At 35.9% G+C, this 18,532-nt stretch overlaps 1 protein-coding gene across 1 annotated transcript; it reads left to right on the top strand.

Moving 5' to 3' along the window:
• On the top strand, window positions 1-12,469 carry LOC113729746 (kirola-like). Its single transcript, XM_072082347.1, has 4 exons — window positions 1-267; window positions 734-989; window positions 11,282-11,463; window positions 12,102-12,469. Exons 1-4 carry the CDS (start codon window positions 81-83, stop codon window positions 12,365-12,367), a joined length of 891 nt encoding a protein of 296 aa, XP_071938448.1. The 5' UTR covers window positions 1-80; the 3' UTR covers window positions 12,368-12,469.
• The last annotated feature ends 6,063 nt before the right edge of the window (window positions 12,470-18,532 follow it).

The following is an 18,532-nucleotide window of genomic DNA, read 5'->3' as shown; positions in this document are numbered from 1 at the left end:
TAAAGCCCTTTGGATTATAGTTTTCCCTCACCCCTTTTCTTTCACTGTCCTGTTTTCCTGGCCAGCAAAAGCCAGAAGAAATGAGTCTTGCTGGAAAGCTGGTTAACCAAATCGAGATAAAGTCCGATGGAGATGTGTTTCATGAAATTTTTAGGTACAGACCACATCATATATCCACCATGAGCCCCACTAATGTTCAAGGCTGTGATCTGCATGGTGGTGATTGGGGCACCGTAGGATCTGTCACTTTCTGGAACTTTACTCATGGTAATTGAATTTCCTCATGATTTTCGCTTCCTTTCTTTTATTCCCTTCAAATATTTTTTTTTTTTTTTCTTGTTTATGATTCTGCATGCAAGTATACATTAAAGGAAGATGCTTTCCAATACGACTCATGATTCTATGTGATAGAAATAAGGTAAAGAATGATTCATGTCCTATTTTTTAACCGCTTTTTCAGTAGTTTTTTATAGTTGAACTGTACATTAAATGACTCCATTAAGTTGCATAATGCCGAAAAACGTTAAATAAGTGTTCAGCTCAAACAGGACATTGGTACAACACTAAGATTGTTGTTATCATGTAATCAATCGTTAAAATTGCAAGGTGTGAGTAGAGGTTACAGATCTTGAATCTTTTGGTAGTCGTGATGCCACTGGGAAAATTTATTTTTCTTTGGGGTGTCACACGAGGTTTACCATTCATTCAATTCCCTTTTTTTATTCCCTTTCAGATGGGAAGGAGAAAGTGGCCAAAGTGGCAATTGAAGCCATAGATGAGGCGAAGAAGTCAATCACGTTCAAAATGATTGAAGGAGATCTAATGGAGTTTTACAAGACCTTCATCGCAACTGTTCATGTTGAGGCTCTGGGTCAAAGCAGCTTGATTGCATGGACCATCGAGTATGAGAAACGAAGTGAGAATGTCCCTGACCCAAATACTTTGATGGAATTAGCCCTTAATATCACTAAGGATATTGAGGCTCACCAGCTCAAATGAAGGGGTATTAACCCTTAATGTAACTTTAAATGATGGGGTATATTTATATTTGATCATATATGGCATGTAACTATGTATTTGGGAGTCCCCAGCTTTAATTAGTGTGTCGAAAAAATGAAATTAAGCTTGATGAAGATTGTTGTACAAGGTCAAAAACTGAAATTATTGTTGTGTGTGCAATAGTTTTATGTGTTTTGCTACGGTTTTATAATATATGTAATCAATATTGTGCTTGGTCTTATGAATTTTGATAACATTATATGTTTTTGGGTAAAATCTACGAATCCAAAATGGTTAATTCAAGTTCCATTCATTTCCCATCAAAATTATATGTTATATTGGGGTCAATAAAAAATGAAATTGATGTGGAACGGGCCACGGATCTTCTTTCTACCACTGCACTTTAGGTTGATTCCACAAATACATATATTGAATTTTAAAGTTGGGACAAATAGTTTCAACTCTTAACCAAATCCAAAACTAATATCATATTTTTGAACGTTAAATTTACTACAACTTAAAATTCAAGGTTTATTTATTTATTTGACTGGTTGGTGATAGATTCATCAAACTTTGTAGAATACTTGTTGCTCTTTTTGTGTCTTAATTTATTGTCATCTTATTTTGCTTAATAGTTTCTCATAATTATTTATGTAGTTAATTAGGATTTATTTATACTTTGAGATAAGTACAATCACTGTGTACTTCTCATGTAATTTAAATATTTGGTAGGACTGCTTGTGAAGTCGGACCAGTTCGAGTCTGGCTTACTTGGCCTTAAAAAAAAAAGGCCAACTAAGACTTATATTTAATAGGATAAGAGTTTGAACCTGAATATTAGGCTTGAATTAAATATAAGTTAAATTTGGACTTTATTAGGTTGAAGCCAAATTAAGGCTCGAGCCATGTGTACTTTACCTTCATATGGTTTGATACTTTACCATATAACCCTTTTATTATAGTTTAAAGACTTATACATAACTCCCTTACGGTTTTGGTTAAAGTGTCACCATTAGTTTTTCAAATAAAACTAGCGATCAAAACTAAAAAGTTAAGGTCAAACTGATAAATTGACAAATTCATTCTCTCACTACTTTTTTGCATTTTTTTTCTTTTTCCATTGGAAAGAGTAGAGAAGATTTTACAAAATGTATTTTGGCCTACTAAATCCCTATAAATCTTAATTTTTTGCAAATATAAAAAGAAGAAAGAAAAATAAAAATAGATAAAAAAGAAATAGAAAATACTATTAAAAATTTGTAGTCATTAAAGATTTGATTTAAAAACCTAAAATGATATTTGCAACCATTTGGATTTTGTTTAAAAATCTACAATAATATTTGCAGTCATTAAAGATTTGGTATTTTCTATTTCTTATTTATCTATTTTTTTAATTCTCCTTATTGTTTTCTACTAAATATTTGCAGTCATAGGTTTCGTTTTTGTTATTTTCCTAATAAAGTCTACCCTAAATTTTCTTAGTGGGAGATCTCTGTTTCTCCTAGGGTTCCTAGTGACAACTTTTGTTCTCCTAGGAATTCCTATTGAGATTTTGTGTTATCTTTCCTTGTTTTGTTGTTTAAATTTGAATTTACTTCAAATCTGGTTGTCAGATCTAAATTTATTTTAGATTTGAGTCTATATTAGCAGATCTCATCATTTTTATTGGAGCTTACAACTGTTGATTAGCAAATCTGACGATTGCAACATGCACAGAGTGGATTGCAGCGATTTATTTTATGAGGAGATGATTTTAAAATTGATAATACTTTTTAGATCCGTTCTTAATTTTTCAGGTCTTTCGTATCTGTTAAATTGCAGATCTATTATGGCAGGTCTTTCGTGTGGATGATTTCTTTGGATTGATCTATTATGTCTTTAAAATTCCTTCATATGTGCGTTTTATTTTTTATCATTAGATGTTTCTTTTCCTTTAACAGAGATCAGGTTTGGCTCTCTTTAATTTGATGTACTCTTTTTCGGTTATAAATAAATTAAGGGATGGCATCCCTATTTAAAAAAAAAAAAATTGCGGATCTACAATTTTAGTACATGTTTTATTTGCCATTGGAGCAACGATATATATCAATCATGCCGGACGATTTCCAACAATCCGTTAATGAAATATGTTTTGTTATGTAAAAAAAAAACACCAGAGCTCAAACTTGTGCGAAATTATACGAAACATAGATTGTAAAGCCGGGATCCCTAACACTTCATGTTGATACCAAAGGTCAAAGCAGCTTGGTTGCATGTACCTTTGAATATGGGAAACTAAACGATGGTGTCCCTGGTCCAAATATAGCGATGGACTTTGCCCTCAAAGCACCATCTCGAATGAAGGGGCATTAAATCATCATCTATGGCATGAAAATGTGTTTGGGAGCTCCAAGCAGTAAAATCAGTGTGTTGATCGAACAAATGAAATTAAGCTGATGAAGACTATTGTACCTAAGTGGAAAATGGATTGAAATTACTTTTGTGCTTGCTCCTATGAATCGTAATAATAATAATTCATGTACTTAAATGTTTTCTTTCTCCTATGAGTTGTAATAATACTTTTGGGCTTTGCGGTGCTCTTAAAATTTGTGTAATAAATTATTATCAGTAGCTTAATGAATTCATACATGACATTATATTAATTGAGAACTTTATGCCTCTATTCCTATCATGGGTGCATTTTTTTTTTTTTGGGGGTAAGCCACAAGTGCATTTAACTTCTTTTCTTAATTTAACGGTTCGGTTTATTAGATCAACATCAAACTTAACCATAGTTGAAGCGACTTACAAGAACGTCCAAAATCTGAAATCTCAATGTGTTTCATGATTTAAAAAAAAAAAAAAAACTCTTTCAGTCAGCAAAGTAATATTATATTGATACAGTGTTAGTTCCTATAACACTCATTTCTGTGATTTGAAATAAAGATACAAGATTATTTATCATGATGGGCCAATCTAGATGGATACACATTTTTTCTTTCTGCTAAAATAGGCCAATTCACTTTATATATATATCACTTTATATATATATATATATATATATATATATATATATATAGCGAATTTTATGCACATATCATTAACTTCTGGGTTAATTCCACTTTGTCCCCCCAAACTTTGGACGATTACCCACTTCAGTCCCTAAATTTCAAAATGGGACACTTAAGTTTCTAAACTTATAAATACCTCCCACTTAAGTCCCTAAACTTATAAAATGGGACACTTAAATCTCTAAACCCTTATAAAATGGGACACTTCGACCACCAATGGCTTTCAGGATTTGTTAACAATTTTCCTTAAGTGGGAGATATTTATAAGTTTAGGAACTTAAGTGTCCCATTTTGAAGTTTAGGGACTGAAGTGGGTAATCGTCCAAAGTTTAGGGGCATAAAGTGGTATTAACCCTTAACTTCTAGAGCATGAATGTTTGCTTCTTACACTTTAACCTGAAAACCAACTTGTTTTAATAATTAATTCGCATAGTCGTCATGAAATATTTGGCAATAGTGTATTGCAACTGAGGTTTTGCAGTCTTAAGATGATCCTAATCTCTTTTTACTACAAAAGAAGGAATTACGATTGAAAATAATAAATATAAGTACTGCAGATCAACATTAAATTTTGGTCAAATGTGAAAAACCGTTGAAGCTATACCCTTCATTAAAAAAAAAAAAAAATTAGATGGTTACAACGTTGTCATTCACATAGTGTCCTATTATCTTGTGCAACAAAAAATTAATTAATATGAAAAAAGCATACCATGTCTTTAATAGCACTTTGGGTCTGTTTTGATAATGAAGTTAATTTTTTTTTTGCTACATTACATTGACGTTTCTCAATTGTTTATTTTTCCATCCAACTTTCTATCTAATATACATCATATCACTAAAAGCATTACAATATTATTTTAATTTTTTTTCAAACATTCTTTAATCAAAAAATTTTTCTTGTTAGCTCATCTATTATAATTTAATTAAATATAAACTAATTTCTACTAGAATTATGTAAAAAAGGAAAATACATTCAAAAGCATGGATGAAATGAAATTTTAACTAGTTGACATTGCTAGTGTGACATATTAAATCTTTCATCAAAACTTACAACGATAGTCATACGTAATATCACTAATATGACAGTGAATTTAGTCAACGAGTGCATAATGGACATTTGTTAAGAGAAGTCAGAGACTTTAATTTTATGAAATTTGAAAAAAAAAATCTAAATGCATTGGACATTTGTTAAGAGAAGTCTGGGTTTAATTTTTATAAAATTTGAAAAATATATATATCTAAATGCATTGGTTAGAAAAATCCTTTGTCAATTTGGCAATTTAGAACTCTAAGATACCTATGGATTAAGAAAGGGAAAAATGCACTTTTCATCCTCAAAATTTAGGTTGCTGACCAATTTTACCTCAAAGTTTCATTCAAAACACATTTCATCCTCAAAATTCTGTAATTTTGACCAATTAAGGACAATTGACGGGAAATGAAGGATAATTATTTAATTTGGACGGAACTTTGCACGTGAGAAGCATGCTCCGTCAGATCCAACTTTATATCCAACAAAAAATGGGTCAAATCGAATGAAGCCGCTTTTTGTGACGAACGAAAATTTGGAAAATAGCAAAAGGGAAAAGCTCCATTCTTCTCCTTCTTTCTTCTCCATTCTTTTAGGAACTTTGGGAAGAAAACCTTAGTGCGGCCGTCAGTCTTCAAGTTCTGGAAATAGCTGAGAAATTTTCAAGAACTGCTGCATCCCATAGCATCGCAACTGATTATGGGAAAGTTGATTGCCTGAATTCTATATTTATGAATGTCTTCTCTCGTAATCAACCCCTGGCATTCTGGAAAGCTCTGTTCCCTATGTTCAACAGTGTCTTTGAACTCCATGGAGCAACACTAATGGCAAGGGAAAATGATCGATTCTTGAAGCAAGTTGCTTTTCATCTTCTCGTCTTGTAGTTTTTCGGAATGATAGTATCAGGAAAAGAGCTGTTACTGGCCTACAAATACTTGTCCGGGTATAGTTACTGATTTACTTAGGATAGTTATATGGCTCCAGCGGTAAATATGCTTCTTGACATGTTGAGTAAAGTTTAGCTTTTTCATGTTGTAGAGCTCTTTCTCCTACTTCACGCAAACAGCTAGGCTAAGGGTCATGGTAACTATTACTCTTTCTGAATTGATATCTGAAGTTCAAGTGACTCAGATGAAATCTGATGGAACACTTGAAGAAAGTGGTGAAGCACTCTTAGAATATCGTTGAGGGAAATGGCAGATGAATCTAAGAGTCCTAACTTGTTAAATGATTGTGGTCTTCCAGATAATTCACTTGTCTCCGTTCCTCAAAATTTATCAGAGAACCATTGGTCCTGGACTGAGGTCAAATATCTTGCTGACAGCCTTCTTTTGGCTTTTGATGCTAGCTTGGAACATGCGCTTCTGGTATATTTGATGTTATGATCAATCCTACCACATATAATATGCATGATGAATTTTTATTAATATATGGTATTAATCAAAAAATCTTCTAGGCATCTATTATGACTGTGGATCGATATGCAGCAGCAGAGGGCTTTTACAAACTTGCATTGGCCTTTGCTCCTGCAGGTTGGGGCCTGAAGTCAATCATTTGGTCGATTAGAGAACAGTAAAAACAATACACACTTGACATATGCTACCGTTAAGGGAGCAGCACATGAAGTCCCCTTCACTTCTCCCTCCCAAGCTTTCACACTTTTCAAAGCATTTCTAAGTGGACATCCTCCCCCAAGAACCAGTAATATTTGAGTCGGAAATTGCTGGGTTGAGTTCTATGCTATACGTTGCTATTCAAGATGGAAGCTTTTGCTTCGGATTTTAACTTACCAAGTCAGCTAAATGTGCAGTTCGCTGTGATGATACCACATACAGAGCAATGAACATGAATAATACTACACTGCTCCAATCAGAAGATTGAAGAAAATTGTTGCAACAACAATGTATGCTATCGTCTTCAGGGGATGCTAAGTAACAAATGCATTCGAAACCTAGTAACTTGTATATGATAGCTGTTGAATTCAAACCAATGGCCCCAATTTCTGGCCGCTTATATCCTTACCCTGTTACCTATGCATCATGCATGGTGGAGGCGAGTTGAAGTTGCATATTGTTTCGTAACTAAATTCTACTTCACATAAGGGATCTCTGTAAAAGAAGCCAGGCAAGCTTTCCACAGGCTTAAACTATTTTATGAACTGTTCAGCTCTAAAGGGACTAGTACAATAGTAAATCCAAAAAGAAGAGTACCAGATATAAATATAATACTAGCATATATACACGAAAAGGATTTAACTACCTGCATGATGCCCCCTAACTTCAGTAAAGATCACCAAGGAAGTAATAATACGCTAGTTGTTTGACAACACTACTTGGTTACAGAAGGCGTTCCAGATCTTTATATAATGTGGTTACAGCATTTGTGTGATGCATATCAGGAGATGCAGTCTTGGGCTGAAGCTGCAACAAAAATTCTGGGGTTGCAGAAAGGCAGAGGGGAGAAGGTAGAGGGAAGAAGGAGAAGAATGTTGGTTTTTGTCCGTTGCAAATTATTGTTCCATTAAAAAATGGCTCCATTTGATTTTACCCATTTTTTGTTGGGTTTAAAGTTGGTTCTAACGATAAATTTACAAATTCCCGTCAATTGTCCTTAATTGGCCAAAATTACGGAACTTTGAGGATGAAATATATTTTGGTGAAACTTTGAAGTGAAATTGGTCAACAACCCAAACTTTGAGGATGAAAAGTGCATTTTTCCCGATTAAGAAATTAGAGCATTGGTTAATTTGACAAAAAAAAAAAAAAATAGTGGCCACATTTGATCCATACCCTCACCCACTAACCCACACGTGAAGGGTTAATCTCATTTGATCCATATCCTCACGCACTAGTCCAGACCATCAGGGGCCAACTTTTGTGTGCATTATTCTCAAACAGAAATTGCAACAGCATCATAAACATCAATTGGCATTATTTTTTTTTTCTCCAGTCACATTCAAATTAATTTGAATGGTTAACATATATTTGGTGTCAAATTGATGAAGCTATGAATCATGCGATATTTTGGCTGACTGAATGGTCACAATATTGATTTCTGTCGGGTAAGAAAATCTCAGACAATGATCCGAATATGACAAATTAAGAAAAAAAAAAAAAGATGGATAATCGACAGCTACTTTGGTCACAAATCCCTCGGCGTCGATAAGAGTAGAAAATAGGAAAATACTATCTGATATTTTTACATGTCAATATCATTGAAGAAAAAATCTTACATTATGATGGAGCCAATTGACCTAAATTTTAAAACCATTGTGCTTCATCTGATTTTTTGTTCCGTGTTGTGATGTAGCGCAATATACAATATAGTGTATGGGCAGTGAACGCCTTTTTTTTTTTTTTTTTTTTTAAGTAAGAGAGGGGTGGCAGTTAAAAAATTAGAGGGAGGGAAAGAGGATTAGAGCCACATCCTTTCGTTATGAAATTTCAACGTTAATCACTAGATTAATACATCTTTAGTAAGATTTCGTGTTTTGAGAGATTTTAACCTTAATCACTAGACTAACACCTCATCGATAAGATTTCGTGTTTTAAATAAGATTTTTGTGATAATGATTCTGCATCCAAATTTGATCCAATCCACTACTCTGCCCATTGTTTTGGTTTTCTAACAATTAGAATCACTTCTGGAGCATTTTTTTTTGACTGCTTCGTTTGGATTAGCTGTTTTTGGAGGTATCTTTGAAAAATTTTACTGTAGCAGTGTATGTAAAAAATTTTTACTGTAAAAATTTTTAAAAATATTTGATATATTGTATGAATGAGATGTTTTTTGAGTTATTATGTATTATTGTAGTATTGTATTTGAAAAACTTATTTTTGAAAAAATGACCCTTATGTTCATTCTAATAAAGGAAAATTGATGTGCATAAATCTGGAATTTTCCAAGTAACCCAATAGAGAAACCTTTTTTATCTACAATGTACCAACTCTCATTATTATTTTTTCCTAGTCTACAATTTGCTATTGACACAATACTGTGAGCTCTTATTTTCCAGCCAAAGCGACTTGTCTTCAAAACCCTAATTACTGGCCGGGTCGACCCATATCCTAATTTGTCATTTGGATTTCTCTCTAAGATACATATATGCCTGTGGATCAAGACATTAGAGTATTGGTTTGACAAAAAAATAGTGGTCCCATTTTATCCAAATCCTCACGCACTAGTCCACACGTTCTGTGCAATTATTCTCAAACACGAATTGCAACAGCATCATGATATATAATACTCATATTAAACATCAATTGGCATTATTTGTTTATATTTAGTCACAACATATACCTGATGTCAAATTGATGAAGCATCAATCATGTGATATTTTATGGGACTTAATGGTCTAAATAATGAATTTTGATCGCTAAGACAATCTTAGACAGTGACCCAAGTATGACAAATTAAAAGAAAAAAAGGTCGATATTCGATAGCTTGTCTTGGTGACGGCAAACACTTGGGTAGACTCGATAAATCTGATAGTTCAAAATTGGCCACACCATCTCACTAATTCAAGTATAAAAAATGTGACAAAATTTGGACTACTAGTTCTATAAAAACCAGGTCTACCCAAGTTTTTGTCCTTGATGACAATTCTCCAGGTATCAATAGTTGCAAGGAAGCAGGAAAAATCCTCTGACATTGATACATGCCAATACCATCGTAGAATGAAAATTTTACGTTATGATGGAGCCAATTGACATAAATTTCAAAACCATTGTGCTTCGTCCAATTTTTTGTTTCCATGTTGTGATGTAGCGCAATATATAATATATAGTCTATGTGAGACTATGATTTTTTTTTTTTTTTTTAAGCAGGGAAGGGATGGATTAAGAAAAAGGGGAGGAGATGGAGGATTAAAACCCAATACCTCTATGTCTTGCGATTTGAACATTAATCACTAAACTAAAATCTCGTGGCTAAGATTTCGTGTTTCAAGTAAGATTTTGTGATAATGATACGGTATCCAAATTTGATACAACCCACTACTCTGTCCAGTGTTTTGATTTTTTGACAGTTAAACTACTACTGAGAGTACAACGCCCAAACATGAATCATGGATAGCCTCTATGGCCCCTCCTACTGAACGGAGTTTTTTTTTTCTTTGGGTTAAAAAATACAGGGTATTTAATGTTGTCTTATGTTCATATTACTGAAAGAAAATTGATGTACATAAATCTGGATTTTTCTAAGTAATCCAATACACAAAGGTTTCGTTCGGATTAGCTATTTTTAGAGGTGTTTCTGAAATATTTTACTACAACAGTATATATGAAAAATTTTTACTGTAGAAGTTTTCATCTACAATGCAGCAACTCTCATTATATCCTAATACAAATTAGGAGTTGCTGCACTGTCACTACAAGCTTGCATGAACCACTACAATAACTGTGCAATCACATTACAAGTTATCACTACAAGCTTCAATTAATTGCAAGACAATCTAAAGCCAGACAAAAACAGAAGGACAAAAAAAATGTAGTCGTATCAGATATACATATCTTTGTGCTACATGGATTAATTCATTAGTAAGACCTTTATTCCTATGCATGATGGAGCTAGGTATGCCCAACAGCCCAAGTAGGTTAACTTTTTTTTTTTTTTTTTTTTAGACAAGAGATTTTGGATTCAGGATCTTCTACTTATAATCCTTCTCACCTACCATCCAACTGAATATTCCTTTGAGTAGGGTAATAACTTGATCACACTTAATGTTTACATAATTTCATCCATAGTTTATTAGTACGTACGTGTAATTATGAATCGTTGTAGATTTACCCCCTTCAAATTTATGTTACACCAGGATCCATAAAAAATGAAATTGAGGTGCAACTTGCCAGTGGATCTTCTTTAATTATATATAACTTTTTTTCTAAAAAAAAGTATATAATACATGCTATGTGTTTTTTGAGCTAGTATCAAATATCACTCCAATTTAGGTTGTCCCTTTTCAATGGGAAAAATCATGTACTCAACCAAATCAAATAAAATAGCAAAATAATCCTAACCAATAATTCACGGATAACTCAAACAAAGCAAGCCTGAGTGGCCGACCATTCCCCAACAATGATGTTTTGCCCTTTAGAAAACGGACACAATTTGAATATATAAAGCCCTTCAGATTTTAGTTTTCCCTCACCCCTTTTCTTACATTCTTCTACTTTCTTTGCATACGAAAGTTAGAAGAAATGAGTCTCGCCGGTAGGCTGGTCAAACAAATCGAGATAAAGTCCGATGGAGATGTGTTTCATGAACTCTTTAGTTCCAAACCACATCACATACCAGCCATTAGCCCTACTCATGTTCAAGGCTGCGATCTGCATGAGGGTAATTGGGGAAAAGTAGGATCGGTCCTCTTCTGGAATTATACCCGTGGTAACGAAATTTCCTCGTGATTTCTCTTCTTTTCTTTTTCTTCCCTTCAAATATTATACTCCTTTTTTCCTTGTTATGATTCCGCATGCAATTGAAGGAAGATACTTTACTATATGACTCACGACTCTATGTGATAGAAACTAAACAAAAGATGGCTCATCTCCTTTTTATTAAATACTCCCACATTCGCATAGCTTTTTCGTGCTTTTTTGGTGGCTTTTTGTGGTTGAATTGTACATAAAAATAGCTCCAAAAGTTACATAATGCCTAAAAGCAATTGAGCAAGTTTTCAGCTCAAGCATGACCTTGGTGGAACACTAAAAATGTTCTCATTATATAACCAGGAAGACAAAATTGGAAGGTTTGACTGATTATTACTTATCATGAATTATTCGTCATGATGCTAGCAGTATGTTTGGATTGGAAGTTATTTGGAAATATTATTTTTATTGCATCATAAACAAATTTTTTAATCACCCTTTCATATTCTAGTTGACGTACATCACATTATAAAAAGTGCTATAATCTTCAACCCAAACAAACCTTTTCTTGGCCTTAATAATTACTGAATTTTGCTTGCTCTTTTAGAGTGTCACACTTGATCTACCAATCATTGGATGGTTTATTTCTTTTATCAGATGGAAATCAGGAAGTGATCAAAGTGATAATTGAGGCCATAGATGAGGAAAAGAAATCAGTCACATTCAAGACGACTGAAGGAGATCTGAAGCAGTTATACAAGAAGTTACTCGTAACTCTTCATGTTGATACAAAGGGTCAAAGCAACCTGGTTACATGGACCTTGGATTATGAGAAAGTAAATGAGAGTGTCCCTGATCCAAATTCTGTGATGGAGTTAGCCCAAAAAGTCACAAAGGATATTGAGGCTCACCATCTCAAATGAAGGGGGTATTAAATGCCATCATATATGGCATGAAAATGTGTTTGGGAGTTCCAAGCACTCAAAATATTAGTGTGTCGAAAAATGAAATTAAGCTGTTGAAGACTATTGTATCAAGTGAAATATTGAAACTACTATTGTGCTTGCTCCTATGAATACTAATAATATTGTGTGTTCTACTATGATCTAATAATTGATGTACTTGTATGTTTTCTTTCTCCTATGAGTTGTAATAATACTTTGGGCTATGCTGCGGTCTTAAAATTTGTGTAATTAATTGTTATCAGTACCTTAATGAAATAGGTGCAATTTTTTTTTTGGTAAGCCACAAGTGCAATTAACTTCTTTTTCTTAATTTAAAGTTTTGGTTTATTTGATCAACATCAAACTTAACTATAGTTGAAGCGACTTACAAGAACGTACAAAATCTGAAATATCAATGTGTTTCATGATAAAGACTCTTTCGGTCAGCAAGCATTATCACATTGGTACAAAGTTAGTCCTATAACACATCATTTATGTGATTTGAACTAAAGATTCAAGGTTATGCAACATGATGAGCCAATCTAGATGCATAAACATTTTTCTTTCTGCTAAAATAAGCCTATATATATATATATATATATAGTGTTGCTAAAAGGAGCAAATTTTACGCACATGTCATTAACTTCAAGAATACGAACGTTTGCTTCTTACACTTTACCCTCAAGACCAACTTGTTTTAATAATTATTTCACATAGTCCTCATGAAATATTTGGTATTAGTGTTGTAGACAATGGAATTTTAATTAAATTCTAAAAATTACCATTGGCCTATTAAATATTTTTCGTCCAATCGGATATTGCCATATGGCACGTACACTTGGAAAAATTGGTTATTAAATGACCAATTATATTTTGCCACGTGTCAAGGCGAGGTGTTCCAAATCAATTCAAATTGCAGGGATATCTCCACCAACCAGATCATATCATGTCACATATCCATTGGATAAATATCTAAATATTTATTTCTTATTAAAGGGATAATATTTAGAATTGTTTAATCCAAGTATATCTCTTATATACTGCAATGGCCTGGCCAGTAAAATGGCGCCACGTCACGTGTCCCCACAAGTCTGGCCAATCGAAGAATTACATATCTCTTTATTAATGAAAAGATAATATTTAATTGGCACAGTCCTAATATGACTATACGTCTTGCTAGGCAAGTAGAGTGGTGTACATGGTCTCAACCTCCACCTCTTGCTACAACTATAAATAGAGGTCTCTCAACCAAGTTAAGGGGACACAGAGATATCAAGAAAGCATCTCATACACTCAAGTATTGAAGCTTCAAGCTACGAAGGTCTGGGTCTCAAAACTCCTCAAGTCTTCCGCATATCAAGGCTTGAGCCTTCAAGTATTCTCGAATTCTTCAAGTCTTCCATATCCAGATTTGAAGGAGTCGGTGGTTGATCCAAGAATAAGCTGCGAAGCCCTTGAATTGGTGTTCGAGGAGAAGAATCGAAAGAAGCTCTCCATAAGTTCGAGAAACTTCCAGAGATTGTACCTACATATTTTTCTAAGTTTATATAGTACATATTTGTCGTGTATTTCTTTTTCCTGTCGTTTTGCAGACTTGAAATTTTTATCGCGTACAAATTTTTGGCACGCCCGGTGGGACCATCTCTGCCTTCCATCTCTTCTCCTCGAAAATTCGACTACGTATATCACCAATGGCACCAAAGAGCGACAAAATCATGATTGCACGTTCCAAGGCTATTGATGCTAAGCCTGTTCAGGAAGCTGCACATGTCGCCACCAATACCCGTGCTGTTGGTCCTGTGACAAGGAGCATGACGAGGGCCTCCACCCAAAGTAGCATGGAACCCCCGGCGCCAACTCCCGTCTTCGGGCCAACATCACAAATGAGCTATTCCTCCACGATGGGGGTCCAAGACGTTTTCACCTCGATTGAGAAGACTCTTGCCATGCTCGAAATTGAATCCGAACCCAAATTTTATAAGCATGACGATGATTCATCAAGCACTGGATCAGCCTCTTCACATGAAACTCTTCATTCAAGATTTTGTATTGAAGATTCTGCTGCTTCTTCTGCTGCAATGCCTGCTATGATGACAAATACTTTGAGTCTCGAAGAACAAGTTTCGAACATGTCCAAGATGATGGAAACCATGATGAAACACATCAAGGACCAAGATGCTCTTATCGCTCAACTGCTCACCCAAAAGGACCACGCTCCTGAGGGAAGCCATATGAATTCTAAGGAGAACCAAGAGCGTGAAAATCTCTCATCTAAAGGTAAAGACAAGGTGAAAGAAGTACACGTGACCGCCGAGGGAACTATCCCCGTAGAACAGTTGAAGGAACTTGTTGAAGGCGTGATCAAGGACAAAAATGGGGGTAGTTCAAGATCAAGTTTTACCTACTCCAAACCTTACACTGCTAGAATTGACAATCTAGCAATGCCTGCGGGATATCAACCGCCTAAGTTTCAACAGTTCGATGGGAAAGGCAGTCCAAAACAACATGTGGCCCATTTTGTCGAAACCTGCAATAACGCTGGAACCTATGGTGACCTGCTAGTCAAACAGTTCGTCCGATCCTTGAAGGGCAACGCGTTTGATTGGTACACTGATCTCACTCCGGGGTCCATCGACAGTTGGGAACAGTTGGAACAAGAGTTCTTGAATCGCTTCTACAGCACTAGAAGAACAGTCAGTATGCTGGAGTTGACTAACACTCGTCAATGGAAGGATGAACCTGTGGTCAACTACATTGATAGGTGGAGAAGTCTGAGTCTCAACTGCAAGGACAGGCTGTCTGAACCCTCTGCCATAGAAATGTGCATTCGAGGAATGCATTGGAGCCTAAGTTACATTTTGCAGGGTATACGCCCAAACACATTTGAAGAATTAGCTACTCGTGCTCATGACATGGAGTTAAGCATCACGGCCAATGCAACTGATGGGCTTCCTATTCAAATTTCGCGAGTACAGCCACCTCGGCAAAACAATGAAAGACAAAAAAATAGAAAAGGGGGCAAGCCTCCTTCAAGATTCAATAATAAGGAGTCCATGGCAATAAACACAGCTCCCATGAAGATTGCTACCAAGGTGAGTCGAAAAGTCACCGAAAGAGTAGACTCTCCTCAAAATAGATCGGTGAGAAGTCCTACTCTAAAAGAAATGCAAGAAAAGGAATACCCATTCCTCGAATCCGATTTACAAGGAATGTTTGATGATCTTTTCAAGGAGAAACTTCTTGAACTTCCCGACATGAAACGCCCAGAGGAAGCTGGTCAAGTCAATGATCCGAATTATTGCTGTTATCACCGCTTGATTGGTCACCCTCTCACTAAATGCTTTGTCTTTAAGGACAAAATTATGGAATTAGCCCGCCAAGAAAAAATTCTTCTTGAGGAGGATAAAGCATCGGCAAACCAAACAACAATAATGTTTGGATCTGTGTGTTGTCCGATAGAAGTTTTATCCACAACAAACAGCGCTTTGTCCAAGGAGTTTGAAAAATCCTCAATTAAAGATGTTATTGAAGATGACAATGAAGGATGGACTTTAGTCACTCGGAAGAGCACTTGCAAGTCAAAAATAAAGGAGTACATCTTTTCGAAAAGCATTCGTTCAACAAAGTCTGAAGTGACAATAAAACGACGAAATGCAACAAAGAAACAAAAGGGAGTGGCCACAAAACCAGTTCCTTCAGATTTTCATCTCCTTCAAGAGGTTCGACAGCCTGTGACACTGAGAGAATTTATACCCAAGGGGTATTTAAGTGACGATGCTGATAACTCCATCTCTTGTAATGTCGTCAAAGCTGAAAATTCTCAAGTCACACAAATTGGCGCGGAATTTGAGAAAAAACTCAAAATCGATGAGAAACCACCAGTGGGTTGTGCAACGACCATCGTTTTTGATGATGATGATTTAACTGTTGAGTTCAAAACCCACAATCGACCTTTGTTTGTTAGTGCGTATGTCCGAGAGCAGAAGATGAATCGGATACTCATTGATGGGGGATCTGCTGTCAATATCATGTCCGTGCGTGCTATGAAAGAGTTAGGAATCTCAAGCGATGAACTCTCCCAGAGCCGCCTCATGATCCAAGGATTTAACCAAGGGGGGCAAAGAGCAATTGGTCTCATAAGGCTTGAATTGCTCATTGGTGAGTTGTCTTCAAGTGCGTTATTTCATATCATCGAAGCCAAAACCTCTTATAACATGCTCTTGGGAAGACCCTGGATTCACGAGAATGAAATTATACCATCTACTCTGCATCAATGTTTCAAATATTGTCGAGACGGTATTGTTAAGAAAGTTACTGCCGATGACAAACCTTTTACGGAAGCCGAAACTCACTTTGCCGATGCCAAATTTTATCTTCACAAAGAAGCGAAAAGAAAGGAATCGGTAAGGGAAGAAAGTCAAGATTCCAAAGTACCCATTTTGCGGTATACTCCAAGATCAAAGAGAGAAGAAGGTCAGTCTTCTTTTATCAGAAATGACACATTAAATGTTCCGCTCACCAAGATAGAGCCTGTTAAAATTGAGAAGGTGAGCTTGTAAGGGTTTGTTCGTCCCAAAGAAGAACCGGCAGTGGAACATTACTCGCTACCAACTAATCGGACTCAAGAAGGTTTTGATCCAAACGCCTATAGACTTCTTGCTAAGGCGGGTTATAACCCAAATGAGAAGAATACATTGGGCAAACTCCCTCCTGAAGTGACTGGCGAGAGGACTCACGGATTGACACCTACGCAGAAAATGCTGAAAGAAAAGGGTTATAATGTTGAAAGTTCATCGATGGGTCTTGGTTATCAACCGCCCTCTCCTGTTCGTATAATGATCAAAAGAGCGAGTTGTAACTATGTGAACGAAGAAATGGAGGTCACAAGCCGAAAGAGATCTGTGTTCGATCGATTGGGAAATAAGTCAAAACGTATTTCTGTGTTTGACAGACTTGGCCCGCAGCCGAAAAACCTGAAGTCGCCCGTCTATGAGAGATTAGGCAGTAAGAAACAAGAGTACCAAGTTACCAGGGAAGAAAGTCTTACTCCAATAAAGAAGAACAGACCAAGAAAGCGAGTCTCCAATTTCTTCATGCACTATGGAGACTTATTCAATGTAAGAATTGAAACCATTTTTGAAGAACAGGGTCAAGAAAGTACGGCTTCCTGTCACCATATTACGATCAGTGACCTTGAAGAAGAAGAAGAAGATGCAGATGACGCTCCCGCTGAACTTGAACAAGGAGTAAAAAATACGGTCGATGAGCTAAAAGAGATTAACCTTGGCACAAGCGACGACCCCCGCCCAATTTACATAAGCTCTTGTATGACTCCTGAAGAAGAAAAAGAGTATGTTGATTTGCTGCTCGAGTTCAGGGACGTCTTTGCCTGGAATTACTCAAAAATGCCTGGTTTGGATCCAAGGGTCGCCGTTCATAATTTGTCCGTCAAGCGAGGAACAAAACCTGTTAAACAAACGCAAAGGTGCTTTCGGCCCGAATTGATTCCTCTGATAGAAAATGAGATAAATCGATTGATTGAAGCCGGATTCATACGAGAAGTAAAATATCCAACATGGATTTCAAGCATTGTCCCTGTGAGGAAGAAGAATGGGCAAATCCGAATTTGTGTTGATTTTCGAGACTTAAATGAGGCTTGTCCCAAAGATGATTTTCCGCTCCCCATCACGGAATTGACGGTAGATGCTACGACCGGGCACGAAGCGCTATCTTTTCTCGATGGATCGTCTGGCTACAATCAAATACGTATGGCGCCCGAGGATGAGGAGCTCACTGCCTTCCGCACCCCCAAGGGAATTTATTGCTATAAAGTGATGCCGTTTGGCTTGAAGAACGCTGGAGCGACATATCAAAGGGCAATGCAAAGAATTTTTGATGATATGCTCCATAAGAATGTGGAGTGCTACGTCGACGACTTTGTGGTGAAATCAAAGAAGCGAGAGGATCATATTCAAGACCTTCGAAGAGTTTTTCAACGCCTTCGAAGATACCAACTGAAGATGAATCCTTTGAAATGCGCATTCGGAGTCACTTCTGGCAAATTTCTCGGTTTCATCGTTCATCAACGGGGAATAGAGGTCGATCGATCTAAAATCGATGCCATCGTGAACATGCCTGAACCGC

The sequence above is a fragment of the Coffea arabica genome, chromosome 3c (genome assembly GCF_036785885.1).
Source record: "Coffea arabica cultivar ET-39 chromosome 3c, Coffea Arabica ET-39 HiFi, whole genome shotgun sequence".
Classification (NCBI taxonomy): Eukaryota; Viridiplantae; Streptophyta; class Magnoliopsida; order Gentianales; family Rubiaceae; genus Coffea; species Coffea arabica.
Note: the sequence above shows the minus strand (reverse complement) of the source record. Positions and strands in the feature narration are given on the sequence as shown.

Excerpts from the sequence above, each read along its gene's own strand:
- LOC113729746 (XM_072082347.1), top strand. The coding sequence starts at position 81 with ATGAGTCTTGCTGGAAAGCTGGTTAACCAAATCGAGATAAAGTCCGAT. Across the intron at positions 268-733 it reads TTTCTGGAACTTTACTCATG|ATGGGAAGGAGAAAGTGGCC; the intron begins GTAATTGAATTT and ends ATTCCCTTTCAG. Across the intron at positions 990-11,281 it reads AAGGATATTGAGGCTCACCA|TCTCGCCGGTAGGCTGGTCA; the intron begins GCTCAAATGAAG and ends AGAAGAAATGAG.